A 24,318-nucleotide genomic window follows, 5' to 3' on the forward strand; every position below is an offset into this window, starting at 1 on the left:
AGGGAGCCTTTGTCCATGGGAGGTTCATTATGCATAACATCATGATGTGCCAGGAAATAGTTAGACAGTATGGTAGGAAGAATGCTACTCCCAGCTGCCTAATTAAGTTGGATATGCAGAAGGCCTATGATACCATCGAATGGGATTTTCTACAAGAAATGCTCACTGGTTTGGGTTTCCCTAAGCAGTTTGTTGATTGGATTATGACTTGTGTTACTACACCCAAGTTCTCTCTTATGCTGAATGGCTCATCCCATGGGTTCTTTGCTTCAAGAAGGGGGCTTAGACAGGGTGACCCACTGTCACCCTTACTATTTGTAGTTTGTATGGAATACCTTTCCAGAATTCTGTTAAAACTGGGACAGGAGAGTGACTTCAAGTTTCATCCTAGGTGCAAATCAACAAAACTCACCCATTTGTGTTTTGCTGATGACCTTATTCTCTGTTGCAAGGGGGAGCTAGCTTCCATTTCTATGCTTCTGCAGTGTTTCAAATTGTTCTCAGACACTTCTGGTTTGAAGGCTAATGTTCAAAAATCAGCTATTTATTGTGCTGGTATGCAGCAAGGGGTGATAGACCAAGTTGTTGAGCTGTCTGGTTTCACAATTGGTTCTTTTCCTTTCAGATACTTAGGTGTCCCAATCTACTTCAAGAGAATAACTAATGCTGATTGTGAATGCCTTGTGGACAAAATGCTGGCCAGAATCAAAATCTGGAGTTCTAGAAATCTCTCTTTTGCTGGAAGGATTACTCTGATTAATGCTGTGCTTATGAGCATTCACTCTTACTGGGCTCAGGTGTTTGTGTTGCCTAAACATGTGTTACACACAGTGGAGTCAATCTGTAGAGCCTTTCTATGGCAAGGTACCTATTTTAGCTCTAAACCAGGATATGTAGCTTGGGGAAGAGTGTGTTCTGAGAAGAAAGAAGGGGGGTTAGGGATCAGAAATGTTCAGATATGGAATATTGCTGCACTGGGGAAGTATGTCTGGGCTATTGCTAAAAAACAGGATTCCTTGTGGGTGAGATGGGTGAATGCCATCTATATTAAAGGGGGGAATTGGTGGGAGTATCAGCCAAGGGGTGATAGTGGTTGGTATTGGAGAAAGATTTGTGAAGTTAAGGACACTTTAAAACTGCATTATGATGAGAGTGCTATATGTGCTATGCCTTTTTACTTAGTAAAAAAGGTCTATCAGCAATTACTTCAGCACACTCAGCATGTATCTTGGTGTAGTGCAGTCTGGAATAGACCATCTATTCCAAAAACCAGAGTCATTTGCTGGTTGATGTTACAAGGTAGACTTCAGACAAGAACCAGATTGTGTAAGTTTGGGGTGTGTGATACTACAAGTTGCCTTTTCTGTGACAGTCATGAGGAGACTCATGTGCATCTGTTTTTTGACTGTCTATACAGTAGGAAGTGTCTTTTGGAGGTTAAGCAATGGCTAGGAATACCAGTGAACATTGTTAGATATATGGCTTTGATGAGATGGATACACTGGAAGAGTAGAGGATGCAAATTTCAGAAGCATGTCATGTATGCTGCTATTAATGCAACAGTTTACACAATATGGTGAGCTAGAAATGAGGTTCTTTGGAACCAAAAGCTTCCTACTGTGACTCATACAGTTAGATTTGTACAGCAAAGTGTGATAGATAGAATGCAGTAATTAGGGATTCCCAGAATCAGTAGTAGAGTCCAGGATTGGTGGCAGAGTAAAATGCTTGTATAGCTTGGGTCTTTCACATGACTGCTGTCATGTTTTTTGGTAGGGGATGAGCTCTCTGAAAGCTTATCCTAGGTTGTAAATTGGTTCAACTTTTTTGCTAATGAAACTAATCTTACTTATCAAAAAAAAAAAAAAAAAAAAAAACAGGGTGCATATGAAACATTGTGTACTCGAATTCATAAACCCTATTTTGGCATATGATTTAAGTGATAATAATGCTGATATTTTTTTTTAATTAAAATGAAGAAGATAGACGCATCACGCATGTGAGAAAAGGACAACTACCCATGCATGGAATTTGGGTATTGGCAGTTGCCAGGTTGTTATTTTGGGGAAATGGTGTTGGGTTTCGGCCCACTAACGTAAACGGGACGCAAAATTTGAAGGGCCGAGACCAGCGTCAGTGACAAACGGCGCAACAACGGTGTCTCCTCTTTTTGTTTCTACTCCCACCGTTCCACACCTCTCAGCTAAATCAGTGACATTTTAACTCGGTAGTCTACACTCTAGAGTTTCAAACAAATGAAATGTTTGATTGTTTTTTTTTTTTTTTTTTTTTTGTTTCAGGTATGATCTATCGAATTACTTATATTCTGGCCTGAACTTTTTCTGATCTTAATTAATTTTGTTTTTTATTTCAGTCTAGTTTGTTTTTTATAGTTTACTCTAAATTTAACAAAAATATAAATTAAATAATAAGAATAAGAATAAGAATAAGGTGAAAAAACATATTAAGAGCATCTCCAATGGTTGTAGCTAGGGACTAGCTTGAAATTTATAAAAGTTTCAAGCTAATAGCTAGACCATTGGAGTGAAGATAATAAATTAGCTTGGCCAAGCAAATTAGCTTAAACAAGCTAATTTGCTTGACAACTAGCTCCCAAATTTGTCAAATAAATAATTGACAAGTAGAACAAGTAGGACCAATTTAAATAACAAGATATTTGCTAGCCATTGAAGCATAAATTAGCTAGACAATAAAATAGCTTGAAATCTTATGTGGCATAACAAGCTAATTGTCAAACTAGCTTACCATTATAGATGCTCTAATGTTACTTCATTTATGGACAGTGTAACATGACATTTGTTTATGTCAAATTTTGCCTAAACGATATTTGGTTGGGACATAAACAACTAGATTAAATTGAGCGAGTAAATAACATAAAACAAAGGACGGAAATAAAGAGAGACGAGACATGATATGGTGAAGCGGAAAACCCGAAAGGGATAAAAATCGCGAAAGTCATGACTCCACCAATCCACTATGTTGTTGGCAAAAAGAGCCTCATTAAATACAAATACATTATGTATTTGCAAGTATGTAACTATATCTAATGATAAAGCGTAAGTAAAAGATAATATAGGATATACATAAGTGGATTGGGGTAATTGGAGAAGGTATTGGTGAATGAGTAATCAGGGTCGGTCCTGACATTTTAGGGGCCCAGGGCGAATCACGATAAAGGGGTCTCAAGGGGCCCTTATATATGGTGCGAGGTCTTAAAATCCACCGTATGTCCATATTACATACAGAGTTTCGAGTATATTTATCTCTCCTTTAAATATTTGAACCATATTTAACAACATATATGAATATAAAATGCCATAAAACAATTAGTTATGCAAAATAAAATATACAAATAATACTTACTACGTATTTTTTAATGACACAATATTTAAAAATTTGCACATATATATTTTGTTTAAAGAACCGTAAAAAAGAAGTTCATTTAAAGAAGAAGTGGATTAATATCAAAAGAAACAGAGAAAATCAAAACAGTTAAAAAATGTTCACAAAAAAAATTCGGCTATGGGTTTCGAATCCCTGTTATCTGCCAAGCATTGAATGGATTCAACCAACTAGCCACCAACATTTCATGGTTACTATCTGTGTCTATATTTTATTTACCTAATAACTCAGTTGTATATTTTGGGGCCCCTTGCCCTCGGGGCCCTGGGCGGTCGCCCCTCATTTCAACCCCTAGGGTCGGGCCTTTGAGTAATTGATAATAAGTAGTATACCGTTAGGATCGTTTACGAGGCATAAAGGGTATTAAGGAAGGACGCTTTGTTTAGGATGATACTAGTATAATACATGTGCGATGTATAATCTCAATACTGATTTTGCATGAAAACTAAACTATAATTATAGACAATTATCATATGGATAGAGCTTACAGATATTTATCTAATTAAAATCAATGATAGATAAATATGTTATTGTCCTACTCCCTGTCTTATTCATCAAAAACAATAAAACATATACGGGTGTGTAAATAAAAATTAATTTCGTTCATCACCCTTGTCATACATAAAGTTATGTTCATCCAACATTTACTTCGATGATATCCATCATCTAACTCATTACCCGATACTAACACCTACAGAGTACTTGACTGTCTACTTTATTCAACTAGAGATGACTTCAAGGCGGAGCGGGCGTGGGATGGTCCCTCCACGTCCGCACCCACCTAAACTTTCATCTCCATCCACGCCACACACAATGGTTATGGTACCCGTGCCTATCTAAATTCTTGCATCGCAAGGTACAAAATAAAATACATCCTCGCTTCATCGCCCACCTCAAATCAACCCCTAAACCCGGTGGGTTTTTTTTTGGTAAGAGAGTTTAGAATTGTAGAAATCTATGATAGAGTATTTGACAATTCGGTTGTCTAATTAGAGTGATTAATTGAGCAAGTAAACAAATCATTATAATATGTAGGTCAACAGTAAAACAATATTAATCTATACATAATCCCTTAGATGAAAGATCAGCAATGTGCACGGGTCCAATCTAAAAATCGGCATCACCTCGTCACATGCGGTGAATACATTCTTTATCTCCGTCACCTACCAAACTTCTCCATCCTCTTCCACTTGGGGACTTGGGGTGGATGCAGGGATCTCTCACAAACCCTCACCACTGACAATCTGACATCCCCGTATTTCGTTAATAATCCACCTTATCTTTTCAGTTAACTTTTGTATATATTGCTATAAATTTATTATTAAAATCGATTTTAATATTAGATTTAATATTGATAAATTTTTTTTAAAGTGACTATACATATTAGGATGGAGATAGTATTTCAAATCCAATCAATCCAAACACGCCCCATCACCAAGTTAGATACATGTTATCCTTAATTCTGTATACCATCCACCAACATCAATTCTCTATTTTAATTATTATTCAGTATTAGTCAACTATCTATGTTTATTTTCGTTTTTCAGTCGAATCTAAAATCCAAACCAACCCATCACCAAGGTGTGATCTACGGTTTACGTATCAAAATGTTACATGTGGATTAAACTTTATATAAAAGTGATATAACAAATCCTCGTATTTTTGAATCAATTATAAATATATTTTGTTATATTTATAAAGCATTTTGGGATTTTACAAATTTAAATTGCATTTAGAAAGTTATTTTTTTGCTAAGCAAGTGAGAGATATATTAATGTCAAACAAGAATACAACCTAAGCTAACTCCAAGCATTACGAACCAACTAGGTTGGACCCTAAGTTATTTAAATGTGTCTAATTAAATAAAAGTATTTATTATTTTAATTAATTATGAAGTGAATTTAATTTTCAAGTCGAGAATTTATTTGGATTTTGAAATTAAAACGATTTGAATCATTCCAAAGCTTAAACCAATTTTTATAAGGAACTCAAGTGAGTAATTCAATAACCCGTTCAATTCTAACCCAAAGCCCAACTTAAGTTAAGGAAGATTCAAGGAAGTTTCTCTAAAACATAATCTCCAAGGGTTCAAGCCTAATACCCTCGAATGTTTCACAATTCCCCACATTCTTGAAAGCTAGCCTTAAAATTCTCTCTCCTATTTTCTTTCTTCCTCTCCAAGTTTCTCTATTTCCTTCCTCTCTTCTTGTGTGCGCCCAGCCCGTGTTGTGTATCTTGCGGCCCCGCGTGCCGCTGCAGTGTTGTTGCGTGTCCCCGTGCCCATCGTCGCGCTCAACCTCCCTCTCCTCGCGCACTGCTACCCACAAGCACCTAAGAAGCCCTTGTTGTTGTTGTTGTCGTGCACCATCACTCCCCTTTGCTTCCATTTTTGCGCCCGGTTACATCAACTAAGTAACCGTGTCGTGCTATAGGTTGGCTTGGTACAATTTCTCTTCTTCCTAACCTTCTCTATTTCAAAGTTTAGATTTTTATTGTGTTTGATGATGGATTTGGATTATTATTGTACTTGGGATTGGTTATGAACACCAAAGTTGAGTATTTTGATGATTAGAATGTTGAGAACCATTTTTGATTGAAGAATAGTAATTTTCATATTTGGTTATTAAATAAAGCTTCAATCTTTAAGGGTTTTAATAATTTTAAATGATGATTTAGGGTTAGGGTTTTGCCTTGAACCTTATGGCTAATTGATTAATATAATTAGATGACAAATTTAATTATGGTAATCAATTGTATTTCTCAGATTTGTTTTGAGACCTAAAGTGTCAATTTTTAATGTTTTTAAGCATGAAATTAGTCAAATTTCATGCTAGGGTTTTAAGCGGTTAATTGGAACTTTTATTTTATCGATTAATGATGAATTTATATTAATTCAAGGATTTTAAAACTTAATAAAGTTGCTAGAAATTTAATGAACATGGATAATAATTAAGTTTCATTATTTTAATGATAGAAGGAGATTTCTAAATTAGTGGATTGAATCACAAAGTGGCCCCCGTACTTAGAAATTCAAGCTACATGCAAGTATAGGGTGACCACCTTATTTTCATGAGAATTCATGTGATGATGTTATATTGTGATTCATGTATTTGAAATATTTGTGGATTCATGAGCTTGATTATGTGAGCAAGCATGTTATGGATATGGTTTATGTTTGTTGAATTGAAATGAACAAGCATGTTATGATTGGTTATGTTTGTTGAATTTAAATAACAAGCATATTACCCAAGTATGGTTATGCATGTATGGTTATTCATATGCAAGAAATGATTTATGCTATTGTACGTAATGATTTTATGAGCCAAGTATATTGTGCCTAGTTGCACTATTGTTATTTACCACACATGAAGGGTAAGCTCATGTAAGCCACCACATATGTAGGGTAGACTTTCAAGTCATGTTTATTAAGTACATATGAAAGGTATATATGCTCACGTAAGTTATCACATATGTAGAATGAGTCAAGGTGAATTGAATTAAGGATTATCCGTGCTTAGTGCACAACCCGCATTTTAACAGGCATGTCGTGGACTCAACGGTATGTTGGGAAGGAACAATGGGAGTAATTCCACATGAGTCATGAATGTTTTATCACAGGTCCTAATGATCTTAAAAGGAGTATTGTCAGGTTGTTCGTTTATTAAATGATTTGCTTGTGTATGTCTTGAGTCGGCTTTGTGAATAAAATATTAATAAACGTAAAGTGTAACCTGAACAAGCTTCAAAACTCTTGGAACGTATATACCTCGAGTATGAAATGGGCGGAGTACCTTGCCAATTAGGGGCTTGTACTCCTATTAATGATACAAGACGTTGTTTCATTTCTTTTATGCGCTGGAATTCCGTCGGTATGGTCAGACAACTGGGTTATTGATATTATTTTGGTGTTTGGTGGGCTCCCAACACCCGTCCAATGGATATTTTTGTTTTAGGCCCGTACGAAGCTTATTCTATTTAATCTATGAGTCAAGAGTTGAGTCGAGAGTCAAGTCTTGTCGTCATGATTAATTGTTTATCAATCGGCTTTTGCATGTGGTTTAATATATCGTTGGAATGAAGTATGTTAGTTATAGGATTTCATTCTAGCTTGTTTTTACCCAGCTTTCGCTGATTACGTGCTTTGTGTTTGGCCATGGCCTATGCCTTAATGATCCTATGATGATCCATCATTTGCATTTGCGTTGATGGGGAGTAGAAATTTAATAAGTAGGTCTGTAGAGATGACTCCCAAGAGAAGTTATCTAGCATGGGGACTGGTTGAGCGAGTTTATTTTCTCTTACATCGTTCTAAACTCTATTTTTTAAATTAGCCTAAACTATAACGTTTTAATTAGTTAATGAATTTTGTTTTACGGTATTTTGGTTTGGACCATTATGGTTCCAACTTGTATGGAGGCATTAACTATTTCTTACTATTTTTAAAGTTTATTTATTCCGCTACTTAATTCTGGTAAATAGCCTTAACCGTTAACACGATGTCGGTAATACTTTAGTAATTCCTTATATGGAGTGGGAAAAGGTTTTATTTTAGCAAAGGAATTATTAAGGTGTTACAATGAACCTGTTTCAGTCCCAATCCAAAGCAGTTATTATTATTATTATTATTATTATTATTATTATTATTATTGTTATTATTATTTATTTATTTATTTATTATTTATTTTTGTTATTATTTATTATTTATTATTACATATTATTTATTATTATTGTTTATCATTATAATAACTATTATTATTATTATTATTAAAATTATTATTAATAATAAGTTCAAGTCAGTTTTGATCAGTTCAGATAAGTTTAGATCAGATAAGTTCAGGTCAGATAAGTTGAAAAGACCGCACCCAAAAATATCTAATATATATAATTAAAGCGACATCTTTCTTGAGATATTAGAGCGTCACATAAGAAATGGTATTATTCGACAAATGAAAAAAATAATCCAACTTATCTTAGAATTAAGTAGTTCAATTATCACATTAGTGAAAAATAGCGAATGAGAGTAATCATAATAAATTTAAACTAATTAAAGTTTTGATTTATTTTATTTATCTAATTTTTTTTAAAATAAGAATAATTATCGAAATAATCCTAATTTATCTATTGTCAAACATTTAATAAATAAAATAAAAATAATCATATTTATTATCTAATACTATTACACATATGGATTTAAAATAAATAAAATTAATTAAATCCCTTTGAAAAAGAATTCTTTTTTTTTTTTTATAAATAAATTAATTCTTTGATAAAAAGTCATACGAATCTACATAAAGATTTAAATCTAACAAATACATAACAATCGAATCAAATAAAAACTTTCTTTCACCATAGCTACGATCGTAGTATATCAAACATTCTGTATACCCTCTTTTATATCGCTGCGATTTACAGCCTTCATTGACGAGGGGGTCTATAGATCTGTTGTAGCCGTGACAAATATGATTCCACAAATATGATTTCCGTCTGATTGTAGTCGAAAGATTGACATCCTTTTCGATTCCGCATAAATCTTTACCAAAGAAACAACTTGAACTAAACTAAACACACAAAACTTAACTAAAAACAAACCCACCATAGGGGTACTAACTACACAGAAACAATCAAGCCCACCATAAGGGTACTTACTACACTGAAAATATCTAATTTTATTGAAATCTAACGCAAAAACACAACAGAATTGAAAGAGAAGGGGCAGAAATAACCAAATTTCTGAAGAAAATTGGCTATTTTCACCCTAGAAAACCCTAATTTTTGTAAACCCTAAAAGAGAGAAAAAAGAGGGAGAGAGGGAGAAGCGGCACTAAATTTGAAAAAGAATTCTCTTAACTGCTTCTGATATGTCTTCTTTTTTTTTTGACGGAAAAATAGAGTAGGCTAATCCTAATATATATATATATATATATATATATATATATATATATATATATATATATATATATATATATATATATATATATATATATATATATATATCTAACTATTCATATTTTTTTTTTAATATTATAGTCTTTGATACTGAGTAATCTATATACACATATGATTATATTATAGGTTTTTTAATATATTTTTTATATTTATTTTGATTGAAATGTTTCTTTTTGCTAAATATGCATATTATAGTTGAAGGGGAAATTATAATGCAAATTGATAGATAAAATTTTAACGGTCACCAATGAACTACACGAGTTTAAATAAAAAATGCCAACTTATGTTGGTAGAAAGCTGACTAAGAGCAACTTCAATGGTTGGAAAATGGACCTGCTCACGAAAAAAAAGAATATATGAGCAGGTAGCCCACCATTGTTGCAATAATGACATCAGCAACTACTAAAACATTGTAAAAACCAAAAAAAAAACTACTAAAACATTGTACTCCCTCCGTCCCAGATTAGTTGTTACACTTTCATTTTTCGTCCGTCCCAAATTAGTTGTTACACTTCTAAATTAAGAATGACCCCACAATTATTATATTGTCTCTCTCTTCCCACTAAATGTTTTATTGTCCCCACACCCTCTCTCATTCAATTAAAAAAATACCCTACTAACTCCTATCACATCTACTTTTTCAATAAAATAACAATTGATAACCAAACAACCACTTATCACTTAAAATTTTGTGCAAAGGTAAGTGTAACGACTATTCTGGGACGGAGGGAGTAGCTATTTTGGGCAGGTAGCTTGAAATGAATTAAATATTAGAGGGAGCTACAAGGGATTGTAGCCCACCAATGTGAAAGTTTGTAGCTTAAAATAATTGTATGTAGAAATATGATGTGGCAAACTTAGTTACATCACCTTGTAGCTCACCATTGAAGTTGCTCTAATAAATATGTCAAATTATATGTTTTTTCTTAGATAATAATCAGTAAAGACAAAGTCATTAAATTTTATACTCATGTGTATCAAATTAAATACATACATATAACGAGTACTCATTAGAGGCATGATAGTAATATCTATTATTCGAAATTTTAATTATTTGATCATTATTAGTATATGGTAATGAGTTTTTTTATTTATGTTTGTGGACGAGAAAAGTGAGTGCAATGTTAAGCCAGGTAAAATAAATTATGTAATAGAGTATAATCCGTATTTCCTAGTAGAAAAGTGAGTGTAATGTTCATGCGATTTGATTGTGTCATATTTGTTTTAATTTCTTTGTGTGGTTATTGAAATTTGTATTTTTCATATGTGGATTTTTCATCTAATTATAATATCTAACACGATTTTAATAACGAAGTCGTGCATTGCACAGGCTTAAATGTAGTTTATAAAATATTTTATATAGGAATCAAATTTGACATTGGATATGAAATTTTATTAACATATATCCGATTTTGTCTTTTAAATGATAAAAAAAAGGGTAATTATGAAATCTTATCTTTTAAATACTCACTTTAACCTTATATTTTCAAAAACTCTTTTTTTTTTTTTAATCTTAAACGTAGTTACTTTATTTTATAATCATAAATCATATTTCCCGTTTTTTAATTGTTGCACCATTTTGGTTTTAGCACTATTCCCATATTCTTATATAGCCATTTTTTTGTGATTCATATGTAAGGAAAAATATATTCATGTGGATTTTGTTAGATTCGTCTCGAAATTACTTTCAAATTATCAAAAAAAAATTCATTTTTTTAAATGCATAATGCGAGATATTAGTGGTTAAAATAGTGCATTGACAAACATAAAATCTTAAATAGTGCAATTATAAAGAAAAATAGAGGAAATAATATTTTAATATAATTAGTGACTGAACAATCCTACGTGGATGCTCTCATTGCTCACAAAAAACTCCTATATATATATACTTCTTTCCAAAACATGACTTGCAAATTATAAAAATGTAATATTTAGAAAGTATATATTGATACGAATCTAATAAAATCTTATACAATTACAAAATTTAAATGCATAACATGAAAACGTAAAAATCAAAATGGTGCAATACTTGTGAAACTGAGAAAGTATTAAATTTGGATAAGCTTGCCTTAAATAAGAAGAATAAATACCATAGGTATGAAAGAATAATAATCTAAAGGTAGACATCTATCGCATTTCGTAATTAACTCGATGACATTAATACATTATGCACCATCAAATCTTAACATTGGCCGGCTTGCCTCTCCTGTCAATTCTGTGGTCAATTTGGCTGGACCACTTGCTTTATTTTTGTTTTCATCACTCCTTTTCTTCAATAATACTCCCTAATTAACAAATTCTTATTTGCATTTGTATTTTGGAAAATTTGCAAATTACTATCTACTATATATTTTGTTAAAAATGGTCAATTACTTGTAAGAACTTCTTTTAGCGACTTTGTAAATTACTAGATAGTAATTGACCATTTTTAACAAAATATGTAGTAATTTACAAAGTCGCTAAAAAAACTACTAAATGCAAATATGTGCAAGAACTTCTTTTAGCGACTTTCTAATTAATATTTGCAAGAACTTCTTTTAGCGACTTTGTAAATTACTACATATTTTGTTAAAAATGGTCAATTACTTTCTAGGTATTTAGTTATTGTTGTCAATTGCTACCTTAGTCCATATTTCGGCCAATTAGTCACCAATTATATCATAATCAATTGTTAAATATTTTATAATTATTTTTTAATTAATGAATAAGTTAAAAAATTATTTTTTTAATAAATATTTCATAATCAACCATTAATAATACTTTATTTTTTTTATTTTTTATTTTATTAATTATTTAGAATAATTAAATTATGATTAACGGTAGTGACTAATTATGGGTTAAAGTAGTAATTGACAACAATAACTAAACACCTACGTAGTAATTGACAACTTTTAACAAGCTAGTCAGTAATCGACAAAGTCACTAAAGAGTATTTTGCAAATTTTCCTTGTATTTTTGTGGAAATAAAACCCTAGCTATGTTATATTGAATGTACTCTTATCTCTGTTTAAATGGAACGTACATATGATATTAATCATAAGCAACTGTTTTTAATTACACAAGTAAAAGCAGTAAGAATCTAAAACTTGTACAATAACAATTATGTCAATTGGTATATCAAGTCAAGATAGGTCTAGTTGAAACGAGATTGAGAATCTTCCAACCTCATGGTTGGGGCAATTCAATTTCTATTACTCTCACTATAATTTAGGAGTGAGGATATCCCCTTTATATATCCTAGCTACTAATCTACTAGCATGCTAATTCAGATCGCATTGATCATCTGAGAAAGGTTTCGACACACTAATGTATTTTACATTACAAAATGATACCAACATGAAAAAAAAAATATAAATATAATACGAGTACGCCTTATAATTATACGGTAGATATAATGTTACTCCGTACTATAGATTTAGTCATTTACAAAGTTGATGTTTTTTTGTGAGTTAATAAAATTTAACGTATTACTCCATAAAAAGATCATATCAAAAGTCCTGGACCCTTGATCGAGTTACATCATCAATTAATTAATGAGAGTGGAAAGTTCACCAGCTAATAATGTAGTGAAGAACACACGTTTAATTAGTGACAAAGTAACATGGACATCATGAGTTTATTATAGTAACGACTAACCTTTGCTTTAATTAGCCCTTTTTACGTTACTTTAATAACTTTCTTGTTCCCACTCTCATTTTCTGTTTTCTTTCTTTTCTTAAAATTAAATCTTTGCTTTTTAAAGTTTCAAACCCCCCCCCGATGAAAAGAAATTGCTGAAAGTGAAGTGATCGATTATCTTGACAATGAAGCGATATCGTTACTCGATGGATCAGTAACACATAGTAGTAACTTTTACTATTAATATTATTTAATTTTTGCCATTACCTTTACGTTCTAATAAGTAATGCTTTATCTAATCGATTATACATACTCCCTATGTTCTCGAATATTAGTTCTTTTTGGAATCATGACACTATTATAATTGAAGAGAATCTTCTAATTTTTTTCCAATACGTACTTTAAAACGTATTCATGTGAGATCTTATTTTGTTCGTTTAATGTGTAGTTTAACAATATTAAATTTTTATATTTTTCTAGCATACGTGTTTGGAGATATTTACGTTTAAATATTGAGTTGAAAAGTCAAAACATGACTAATATTTAAGAACAGAAAGAGTATATGTTTGAGATTTTATCCTAAAATCAATTGGTGATTGATAAGTGGAATAGTCCACCAATATTATATGTTAGTCATTCTCTCTTGTCTTCTTTCACGTGGACAAGAAGTCCTAACTCATATTGGTTTGGTTAACAGGACTTGTATTAAGCAAATAGCCAAACTCTTTTTCTATATTTTTTTAAAAAAAGTAAAATTAGTTTATTAATAAAGAGTCATATAACATTTACAAGAGAAATATAGACCTAACAAATACTTAATTGAATCAAATGAAGGTTTCCTTCCTCAAAACTACAGTCGTTGAATAAATATTGCACTGTAGAACGTCTTTTGTATATAACGCTGGAACATGCAACATTTTCAGAGAGATGGTCTAACGATTTGGTGTAACCGCGAGTACGTGATCTCTACTTGATTTCTCTGGATGTACTCCAAAAATTGATATTTGTTGCGATCCCGCATAAAACTTTACCAAGGAACCAATTCTACATAAATCCACTACGAGTAAACGACAAGTCAAACATACTAAAACTAACTCCGCCATAAAGAGACTAAAGAACAAAGTTATAAAGACGCACTTCACACATATGATGAAAGTATATTGAATTTAAGAGACAATAATCGAATTAAATTAATAAAAGAGTTGAAAATAGTCAATTTTATGAAGAAATTAGAATATGTCCGGCATATAATAGCCAATAAAATAAACTATAGAAAAGGGGAATGGGAGATAGGAGGGGAGAGCAGCTAGAAACTCTTTTTGTAATTACTCAATCCTCAATCTAATCACGTATTTCACACTTGTAATGAATGAGCTTTATAACCACCTTGCTATAATTAATAATAGTGACATTGAAAAATGAAAGGTATCCACCGACTCCAACTAAATGGCATAATTGCATGAAGATACAAACGATGAGATATGAAGTTTAAATGTCACACCTCTATCTGCCAACACTCACCTCAACAATTAAGGTCGTTTTCTAAGATGAGCTTCATTAGTTTAGGTTTTTCATATTTAATGACGTGTCATGTGTGTGGCTCATACTTGTTACCTTCGCCTTATCATTTGTTTCATGATAAAATTCTCTCAACACATCCTTTATTGGTTCTTGAACCGAGAGAGTCGAATTAGTTTGGAAGGACCATCATTTTTGTAAGATTTCTCCTTATATTTTATTGGACTCCTATCCTTAGATTAATAAAGTCGCACTGATTATTCTCCAATTTCTTTCAAATTGGAGGGTCGAGTTTTCATTTTATTTCGATTGATGAATTTAAATTTGTTTGAAAATGTTGTACCTCAAAACATTGCAATATCCCATGTAGTAAAGTACCGGTTTTCATGCCCCTTTTGTAAGGGTCAAACGGAAACGGACTTACATATTTTTCGACTTTGCCCAACTGCGCAAATGGTTTGGCGAGCAAGCCCACTGGGCATTGTTTCCGAGTCTCAGGCTATGGTCCCTATGCAAACTTGGTTGAGAAACTTCCTCAATCTTTTCTTCAACCAAGACGGGAAAGACGATTCAAGAGCAGTTCAGTTAACAGCCACCCTTTGGGCCATCTGGCTACACCGAAACGACATCATTTTTCGTGGCGTGAGTGTAAACCCAAACAGAATTTTGGAGGTAGCACAGTCACACGTCCATTCTTGGAAGGAAGCACAGGAAGCAAAACTGATGCAGCAACAACATTTAAATTGGAAACAACCTGGAGAAATCAACTTGACTAAGATTTCAATGTGGAAAGTAGGGAAGTGCAGCAACCTGGGTTTCTTCTCTATTTTAGTGGATGCAGCGTGGTACAGAAAGAAGAACTCAAAACAGAAACAATGGGAAGCAGCTGTAGCATGGGCAGAAGATGACAACCAGACCATTAGCTGTTCAGGCGCCAAGAGGATCTTTGCACAAGATGCCTTACAAGCGGAATGCTACGCAATCTTGGAGGGAATCAGAGTTGCTAGTGGGCTTGCGCGCAACGTAATTCTCAAAACAGACTGCAAGGTAGCTGTGGAGGCAATACGGAATGAAAATCAAGCCCACTCACACATAGCAACTATCATCAGTGACATTCGCAAGGAAGCAACCATGCTAGACTTCTTTGTATGTTTAAAAGTTAGTAGGAATGCTGTAGTTAAGGCCCATAATCTTGCCCAGCAAGAGAGAAAAGGTCTTGGGTTATAGTTTGTGATTGTTTAGCTGTCAAAAAAAAAAAAAAAAAAAAAAAAGGTACCTGTTTTAATAAATAACACGAATATGTAGGCTCTGTTTGGCAAAATTGGCTGAAAGTGACCTGAAACTGATAAGGTAGCTGAAACTGATAAGGTGTCACCTGAAACTAATAAGGTAGCTATTCGTATTACTCGTTTGGTAGAACTAATTTCTTAAGTACCTGAAATTTTAGTATTTTCAATATGGTATATATATTTTAACATCTATAATTATTTTCTTTTGTAAAAATAAGTACAAATAAAATCATATACGGAGTATGATTTTTGAAATTTTAGTTAATGTTATATGAAAAATAATGTTATCAACACTACAAAAAAGCAGCCTATTAACGACAACCCATCTACGACAGGACCTAAATCCCGTCATAATTATAATGGCTTTTACGACAGGGCCCAAACCCCGTCATAATTGTAATGGCTTTTACGACGGGGCCCAAATCCCGTCGTAATTGTAATTGGTTTTATGGGAAAAAAAATGAAAACTGCCAAAACCCTCCCACAAATACAATTAATGACCTCATATTTTCTCTCCTCCCTCGTTTGTTTCCTTTCACTCCATCAAACAAAAGCGACGAAAGCGATGAAGTCCTGTGTAGAAATTGATCAAACTCTCAGGGTTTCATGAAATTCCTCAACAAAATCGAGCTTTTCAATTTTAATTAGTCTAATTAAGCTGCAAATCAGAGACTATTTGAATCAAAATCGAGTGGTATCACGTTTTATTTTCGGATGCAAGTTAATTAGGTGTTTTTTCCTCCAGATTCGAGTATTATCAGGTATTAATCTCTCTTTCATGGTCGTTTTTTTCTCTTAAATTTAATTTCTGTGAGAATTCCAATTGTATGTGTGAGATTATTGGTTGCAAGTTTGTTTTAAGGATAAAAACCATCAAACATGAAATTGTGTTCACACACAAAGCGAGATTAGTTGCTAAAGGTTACAAGCAAATTCATGGTGTGAATTGTGTTGAAACCTCATGCATAATCGTAATGCTCAAGTCTATAATTCAAGCAATGATTGCATATTGGTACATATAGCAATTGGATGACAAAACGTATTCCTCAATCAAATGTTGGAATAAACTATGTACATGGTATGTCATAGGATTTGTGGATCCAAATAAATGCTTGAAAGAGAAAGCTAGCTTATAAAATCTAAGTACAGATTTAAGCAAGCAATTGGGAATTGGAATTATATTTTAATGAAGCTAATAAGTATTTTAGTTTCATAAAATATACATGATTCTTATAGATATATAAGAAGTTTAGTGGGAGTACATAAAAACTTAATTGGTCCTATGTGTATCACACACATATCTCTCTATTGTCAAATAACATTCAAATGCTAATGACTTAGATTTGAGATTATTCATCAATGATGGACCATGGCGAAACTTAGTACATACTGGGTATTAAGATCTATTTACAAAGATCTTATGATATTGTTTTGGATTAAGTAATGGCATTTACTAAATCAAACACGAAAGTCTCCATTGGAGATATTCGACCCATGTGAATAAATCTAAGTAAAGGATGTTTGAACTATGTATAAGCATTTACTAAGTTAAACATCAAAGAGTCTAAATGAGATTCTTAACCTATATTATATGTCAAAGAATTTAGCTGAATTTAGTATCTACTGAAACTAGATAAGCTAAAGTTACATGAATAGAATTCAATTGGGAATTATTCTGCAAAAGAATTTATCATGTATGATATAATATGAGGATCGCCAAAAACGTATCGTATGACTTTAGGCATGACGAACATATACCAATCTCTATTGGTCTAAGTGAAGATCAACTAGATTGAGATCAAGAATACTTATGGTACTTGAAAAGGTACATAGGAATAGTTCTTGATTCAAGGAAATAAAGATATGCTAAATATTGATGCTACACGCATAAACACTGGCAAAGGATCAAGCAAGACCCTTTGGAGTTAACCATTGATAAGGACGAGCTATAGAGCATCGTGTTTTGAAATGGCAACATGGATTGGAGACCATGAGTTGTTGCGTGGGAAATTAAAATATTAATTTCTATGTTCTAAAATACAGCTGGAAAGTATTCCACATATCTATGAACTGCTTGGATAAGTAATTCCAAACAAAGCATCACTAGCAACCTATAAAGTTGAAGTAAAAGTACTTATTGCCTAAGAAGCAATAAAACAGGGTTGTTTGTTTATGTTAAAGAATTCTTCACTGAACTTGGGTAGATCACATGTCTGTTGACTTAATAGTTCTTCATTGCAAAATGCGTAGAACCACTATTTAAGTAAGAAAGACTAGATCACATAATAAACAAACTCAAAAGATCTTATCATCATATCTCGAAGAACATTCGATGAAAAGGATATTAAGATTAGCAAAGCATGATAACTAAACCTATGCAACAAGTGAGAAGAAACACTCACATTGTAGCACTGGAAATCAAGCATAGCTTTGAATTCCATGAAATGTTTTAAAGATGGGTTAGAGGCCCATGGTTCTTAAACAATGGGGTTGAACATTTATCATATATGAAATGTATTTTTCATATTCCATTTAATCTTGGTTTAGTATTAAATGATGAGTCCCTTCAATTTGGCGATATATTCAAGATAGACTGTCAGGACCAGTCCCGTGACTAAGAAATGTCTATCAAGTGAACTTGAATGTCAAAGGTTGAAAATGGTCCCTAGTCGGAGTTTTCTATAAAATTGGACGCATAGAAAACGTTAGACGATTAGAATGCAAGATGACTAGTAGTTCTGTTTCTTGAACTATGTGGACATGGCAATGTCATAATCATTTGAATAGATACTTACTTTGGGAAGACTAGTATCGGACAAGACCTATGAAACTTTACTGTAAGAGATGAAAATCTGTCATAAGTAAATTTCATTAAAATTATTAGACACTAAATCCTCAATACCTGAGTGATTTGAGATTACTTGTTTGAGAACTGGTTGCTTTGATGTTGACCAACCGTCGCACCGTAAAAGGAGGCTATAAAGGCAACGCTCAGGTAATCACCTGTCAAACGAAGTCTAATATCAAGATCGCAAGATTGGGATTGTCCTCCCATAAATCGGGATGAGATGCTTAAAAGTTGTACAAGGCCACTCGGAGAGCTAGAAACTGTGAAATGCATGGCCGTGCTCGGATGAATCATAGGCTATGATTATCTGTCTATTTGATCAGTTGAACTCTGAAACCGAGGAACACCTCTGGACATAATAAGGATGACAACTCTTACCTTATGTTCAAGAGCAAGCATCGAGCGACAAAGGAATTAGGAAATGCACACTTGTCCCTAAGGACAAGTGGGAGACTGAAGGAAATAATGCCCTTGGTCCAAGTATGCATTCTATGTTAAGTCTAATAAGTGCGGTTCAGTATTAATTAACAAGTTAATAATTCAGTGAGATCAAGTGAGCTGAATGCCTAGCTAGAGGCCGCTTCAGTTCAAGTGGAATTAATGATATTAATCCACAGCTTACTCTTGACTGAACCCGTAGGGTCACACAAATAGTACGTAAATGGATCAAGTATTTAATGGCATTAAATACTCCATCTATGGATATTCGGAATCGACGGATCTTTGTTTCAGTGGGAGCTGAGATCGTCACAGGCAAGAAATGAATACTCCGGAAACGATGATATTGCCGAAAACGGAAATATGGATCGTATCGGAAATATAAATATTATCCAAGTCGTAGATGTTGCCGGAAACGGAAACATGGTACGTATCGGAAAATATTATCGGAAATGGAAATTTGCCGGAATCGGAAATATTGCCGGAAACGGAAATATTGTCAGAATCGGAAATATTATCGGAATCGGAAAATAATTTTGGAAACGGAAATATTAAATATTTGTTCGAAACGGAAATTAATTCCGGAATCGGAAATATTAAATATTGTTTGTATCGGAAATGAATTCCGGAATCGGGAAATTAATCGGAAGCGTATCGTACGAATTAGCATCGGACGAGGCCTGCCAGACGAAGGCCCAGCACGAAGCCGGGCCATCGCCCAACAAGCCAGCGCGCTACAACGCACCAGCCAAGGCTGCGCCAGGCCCACCGCAAGGCAGGCCTAGCGTGCGCCAAGGCTGCGGCAGCGTGTGGGCCTCGTGGCAATGGGCTGCGAGCTCATGGGCTGCGCGCGCGCGCATGGCGCCCCTCGTGGGCTGCTGTGCGTGCGTGTGTGTGTTTGTGTGCTATATGAATCCTAAAGCTATCAGGTTTCGACATATGATTAAATTCCTAAACCTAAAAGGATGAATTAATTAAACAAGAATTCTATTAAGATTCTAGTTTAATTAATTCGTATCCTAATAGGATTCCAGTTCCTTTTCCATACCTCTATAAATAGGTGCCTAGGGTCATAATTTATAGAGACAATTGAAGTATTCAAGTATTCAAAGTGATTTTTGAGAGCAAAAATTCAGTCACATAATTGCCTACAATAGCCGAAAATTCTAAGTACCTTAAGGGCGATCCTAGTTGGTCAAGCTTAAGGCAGATCCGGACGTGCTATGGACTATCTACGGAGGGACGACACTTGGAGTCCTAAAGACTTGTTCTTGTTCGGTTCGGGCGCAGCTAGGGAGGGCACGCAACAAAGTGTATGCATCTAAACTATGCTAAATGATTATGTGTAAATAATATGCTTTCCTGGCTTTATGGTTTTTCCGCATGATTTATGTTTTGTCATATGAATCATAACCTAACAACTAAGTATATATTTGTCCTTTTTATTTGTTTATTTTATTTTACTGCAATTAGCTATCTATTTTAGCAAATCAAAGAAATCAAGGGAATACAGGTGCTTTGTTAGAATACTCTACTTACTGCGTATACAAGCTTAATACGAAATGAGGCGGAGTAGATATGCATCCAATGTAATAAAATTTCACTCTCATATATCTCAAGTATAATACTTTGTGATTACATGGAGTTAGGTTAAGCAGCTGGTTACAAATTGTTTTTTCACCATCTGCTCCAATCAATTAGCTAACTGTAGGAACAACTATACGTTCTGAAATTAAAACTCAATTTCAAGGTTAAAGGATGCAATGTATTTGATGCAGGCTCAAGAAAAGCTGGTGTTGGATTCCTTGCTGACTGCTCTCTAGTTTGAATTTTTATATAATTAGGCATCAGACAATTGATTTGGATTTTTTGTATTGAACTGGGGTTGTGTTGTTTTCATTGATTTGTATACAATGATGATGGTATATATTACTATAATGTAGAAATCATTGATATATCATTGATGGTATTACTATAATGTAGAAATCATTATCATTGATGGTATTATTATAATGTAGCAGGTGCAGCTAAACAAGCAGATTCATATAAGAATCAATATCTTGTCTTTTGCGACGGGTTAGGCTGTCATAGTTGTTGTTCCGGGTGTGGAATGAGAACAGCTGACTGTGGGATACTGGATTCCTGTCGAGATTGCCGGTTGATATCTGCACAACAGAATGGATTAACTAGCCTCGGGGGTGGTTCGAGGATCCCCCCTCCGATGCCTAAGTAAGATTACTGAGAGATTAAGAGATGATTAAGAGATGATTAGAGAGTAAGAAAGAAGTGTGTTTAAGTGTTTGTGTACCTCATAGCAATAAATGAGGTGCTCCTTATATAGACCAATCCAAGGGTACGATCTGGTAGGTCCCTTGTGGTTAGATAGCGACCTGTTGATAGTGACCCTTGGTTGGTTGTCTTCATGATAATGCCGGTAGGTTGTCTTGCAAAAATGCCGGTAGAGGATATTTACCTAAGATGACCAGATTACCTGCAGGTTAAGTTTACATACGGGGAGTTCTGCCGGTACCAGGTGGTGCCGGTAGGACACCCCGTACAACTAGCCCCCTCAGAGTAAGCGCATATATGACAATTGTTGCGCTTGCTCTGAGTTTAATGGGAAAAAATAAGTATTATTTTGATACCTGGTGGTACAACTAGCCCCCTCAGAGTGAAGCGCAGGTGCTGACTGTGTTGCGAGTATTTCTGAGAAAAGACCGCGAACAGTTTGTCGACTGCCTTCGCTCTGAATGAAGAATTTTGTTGCTAGGTCCTTTGGAAAAAAGATTTTGACGACTAGCCCCCTTGAAAAAGGTTTGGACGACTAGCCCCCTTGTAAAAGGTTTGGACGACTAGCCCCCTTGAAAAAGGTTTGGACGACTAGCCCCCTTGTAAAAGGTTTGGACGACTAGCCCCCTTGTAAAAGGTTTGGACGACTAGCCCCCTTGTAAAAGGTTTGGACGACTAGCCCCCTTGAAAAAGGTTTGGACGGCTAGCCCCCTTTGAAAAAAGATTTTGACGACTAGCCCCCTTGAAAAAGGTTTGGACAACTAGCCCCCTTTGAAAAAGGTTTGGACGACTAGCCCCCTTGTAAAAGGCTTGGACGACTAGCCCCCTTGGGAATACTTCAGATGACTAGCCGCTTTTCGAATTTTTTCCTTACAAGTGGCGGGAGATTGCTAGTCACGTTCCTCCACGTGGCCTTCATCCTGTGCCTCATTTTTTGTGCTTATTTTGGGCCGTTGATTTCGATCGTAACTGTCTCTTCAACTGCTCGACTTAAGGGGCATGACCTTTCACATCCCCCCTCTTTGACCTATACGACCCCAAAACTTCTTCGAGAATTTACTTTTTCAACCATTTTTACTTCGTTTGAATTTTCGATTTCTCTTTCTTCCCTTGCGGTTTTGCGTTGAACTTCGTTGCTGTTTTACCAAGTCTTTGCTGTTGTGGTGATTTGTACTTGCTAAGGTTCTTAGCCTCTTTTCCTTTCGTTGCTGAATTCTGGGTTTTCCTTCCCCTCTCTTATCCTTGTGGTTGATTTTTCTTTGTTTCTGTGTTTTTTGTAGGTTTTTTCTGTGTTTCTCTTTGACGTGGTTCATTGTATTTCAAACTTCAGAAAACTCGTAGGTATCCCCCCCCTCTTTTCTGCTCCTCTTTGATTACTTAGATTTTGCTTTTCTTTGTTGTGTTTCACTTTTTACTACCCACCGCCTCGAAAATGACCAAAACTTTGGGCGGGGACAATCCTTCTTCTCAACCTTCTAGGTTTTCTGGTTGGAGTGTTCCTCGAGAGAGTAATTGTAGTTGGGCCCGGGAGGAGCCGTACTTTCAATCTAATTTAAGACGGACTGCCATTCGTGAGGTGTATGACGAGGGTTTGAGTCAGGCTGAGAGAGAGCGTTGCTTTGCCCTACATCAACTGCGGTCTCGAATGATAAGGGAAATGCGATCTAATGAACGCCCTACTCCGGCTACCGAGGCCGCTTTAGATGTCTCCCCTATTTCAGTGCGATATCACATTCGCTCTTATCGGGAATTTTTGGATTCCGCCGGTAGTGGCCATGGACAGTATGGAACTAATAGTGGCAACCTCGGTGTTTCTTTTGGTCAGGCTGATAGGATGGCACCAGAACAACCGGCTAGCACTAGCGGTCGCCGCCCTGGTAAAGAGCCTGCTACTGACGACGTTGGTATTGCTATTGGGGAATATTCTGATGGTGATTCCATTTTTGAGGATTCCGCCGGTAAGGGTGTTGACGAACACAGAAGTGGTGGTGGCGATGAAGCCGGCGTGTCTGGTAGAGACGGTATGGAAATCAACGATGAGGGTGTGGAAGCCAACGATGAGGGTATTGGCTCAGATGATGATGACCCTGCCGATATTATAGTGGCCGAAGTTCTTGCGGATGAGGCTAAGGAGCAGCCTTATTTTACCGACGACTCCACGGACGTTCACAGGAAAGAAGAGCTTCCCCCTTTAGAGACTCTTCCTCGCACTATAAAGATTTTGACGACATGGCGCGATTTGATTATTAAGAAGAATCATGTAGTACATGGGGGGGTTTTTCTTGGCTTACCGGCTGAATATAAGTTGGTAGTGCCGGCTGAAGGTGCTACAATTTTTGATTGCCCTCCCGGCCATATTGCTGTTTATGCGAAGCATTTTGATTTTGGGCTTCGCTTTCCTTTGCATCCTTTCGTTGAGAAGATATTTCGCGCCTGGAATGTTTGTTTGGCCCAGGTTACACCTACTACTATCAGAACCGTTATTTCTTTCGTCTGGCTGTGTCTGTTTAAGCAATGGCCGCTGACATTAAATTTATTCAAGCGATTGCTGTGGCTAAAGAAGGACGGTGAGACGGGGTGGATGTCGGCCTATAGTGCAACAAAAAGGAAGACTGTGCATCCTCCGCTGTCGAGTTGTAAAGACTGGCAGGATCGTTTTTATTTTGTTCAAGTTCCCGACGATTTTCTTCTTCGGCGGACTTTTACCAAACCTAGGCCTCGAATGGAGCAGTATAACCAGCGTGGTTTGGGCCGCCGGGAAAGAAAAGCATTTGATTATTTAGAGTGCGACATTCTTGATGTCGGCCTCAGCAAAAAGCAGGCTGTAAATAGAAATTGGCTTCCTAATGCCTATTATATTTTGGGTAGCCAACCGTTGTCTGCTGTCGGCTTATGCAATACTCATTGCTTTGGTAAACACACCATTAGTTGATTTGCCCGCCTGAAAAT

The 24,318-nt window shown here is 35.0% G+C and overlaps 1 protein-coding gene across 1 annotated transcript; it reads left to right on the plus strand.

The window, feature by feature from the left end:
• Positions 1-17,438: 17,438 nt before the first annotated feature.
• LOC130468017 (uncharacterized) lies at positions 17,439-24,312 on the plus strand. Its single transcript, XM_056837343.1, has 2 exons — positions 17,439-20,393; positions 20,859-24,312. Exon 2 carries the CDS (start codon positions 22,802-22,804, stop codon positions 24,299-24,301), a length of 1,500 nt encoding a protein of 499 aa, XP_056693321.1. The 5' UTR covers positions 17,439-20,393; positions 20,859-22,801; the 3' UTR covers positions 24,302-24,312.
• Positions 24,313-24,318: the final 6 nt, after the last annotated feature.

This window comes from Spinacia oleracea, chromosome 2, assembly GCF_020520425.1.
Source record: "Spinacia oleracea cultivar Varoflay chromosome 2, BTI_SOV_V1, whole genome shotgun sequence".
NCBI classification, from domain to species: Eukaryota; Viridiplantae; Streptophyta; class Magnoliopsida; order Caryophyllales; family Amaranthaceae; genus Spinacia; species Spinacia oleracea.

Bases quoted from the DNA above. Each gene is read 5' to 3' on its own strand.
- LOC130468017 (XM_056837343.1), top strand. From the start codon at position 22,802: ATGACCAAAACTTTGGGCGGGGACAATCCTTCTTCTCAACCTTCTAGG.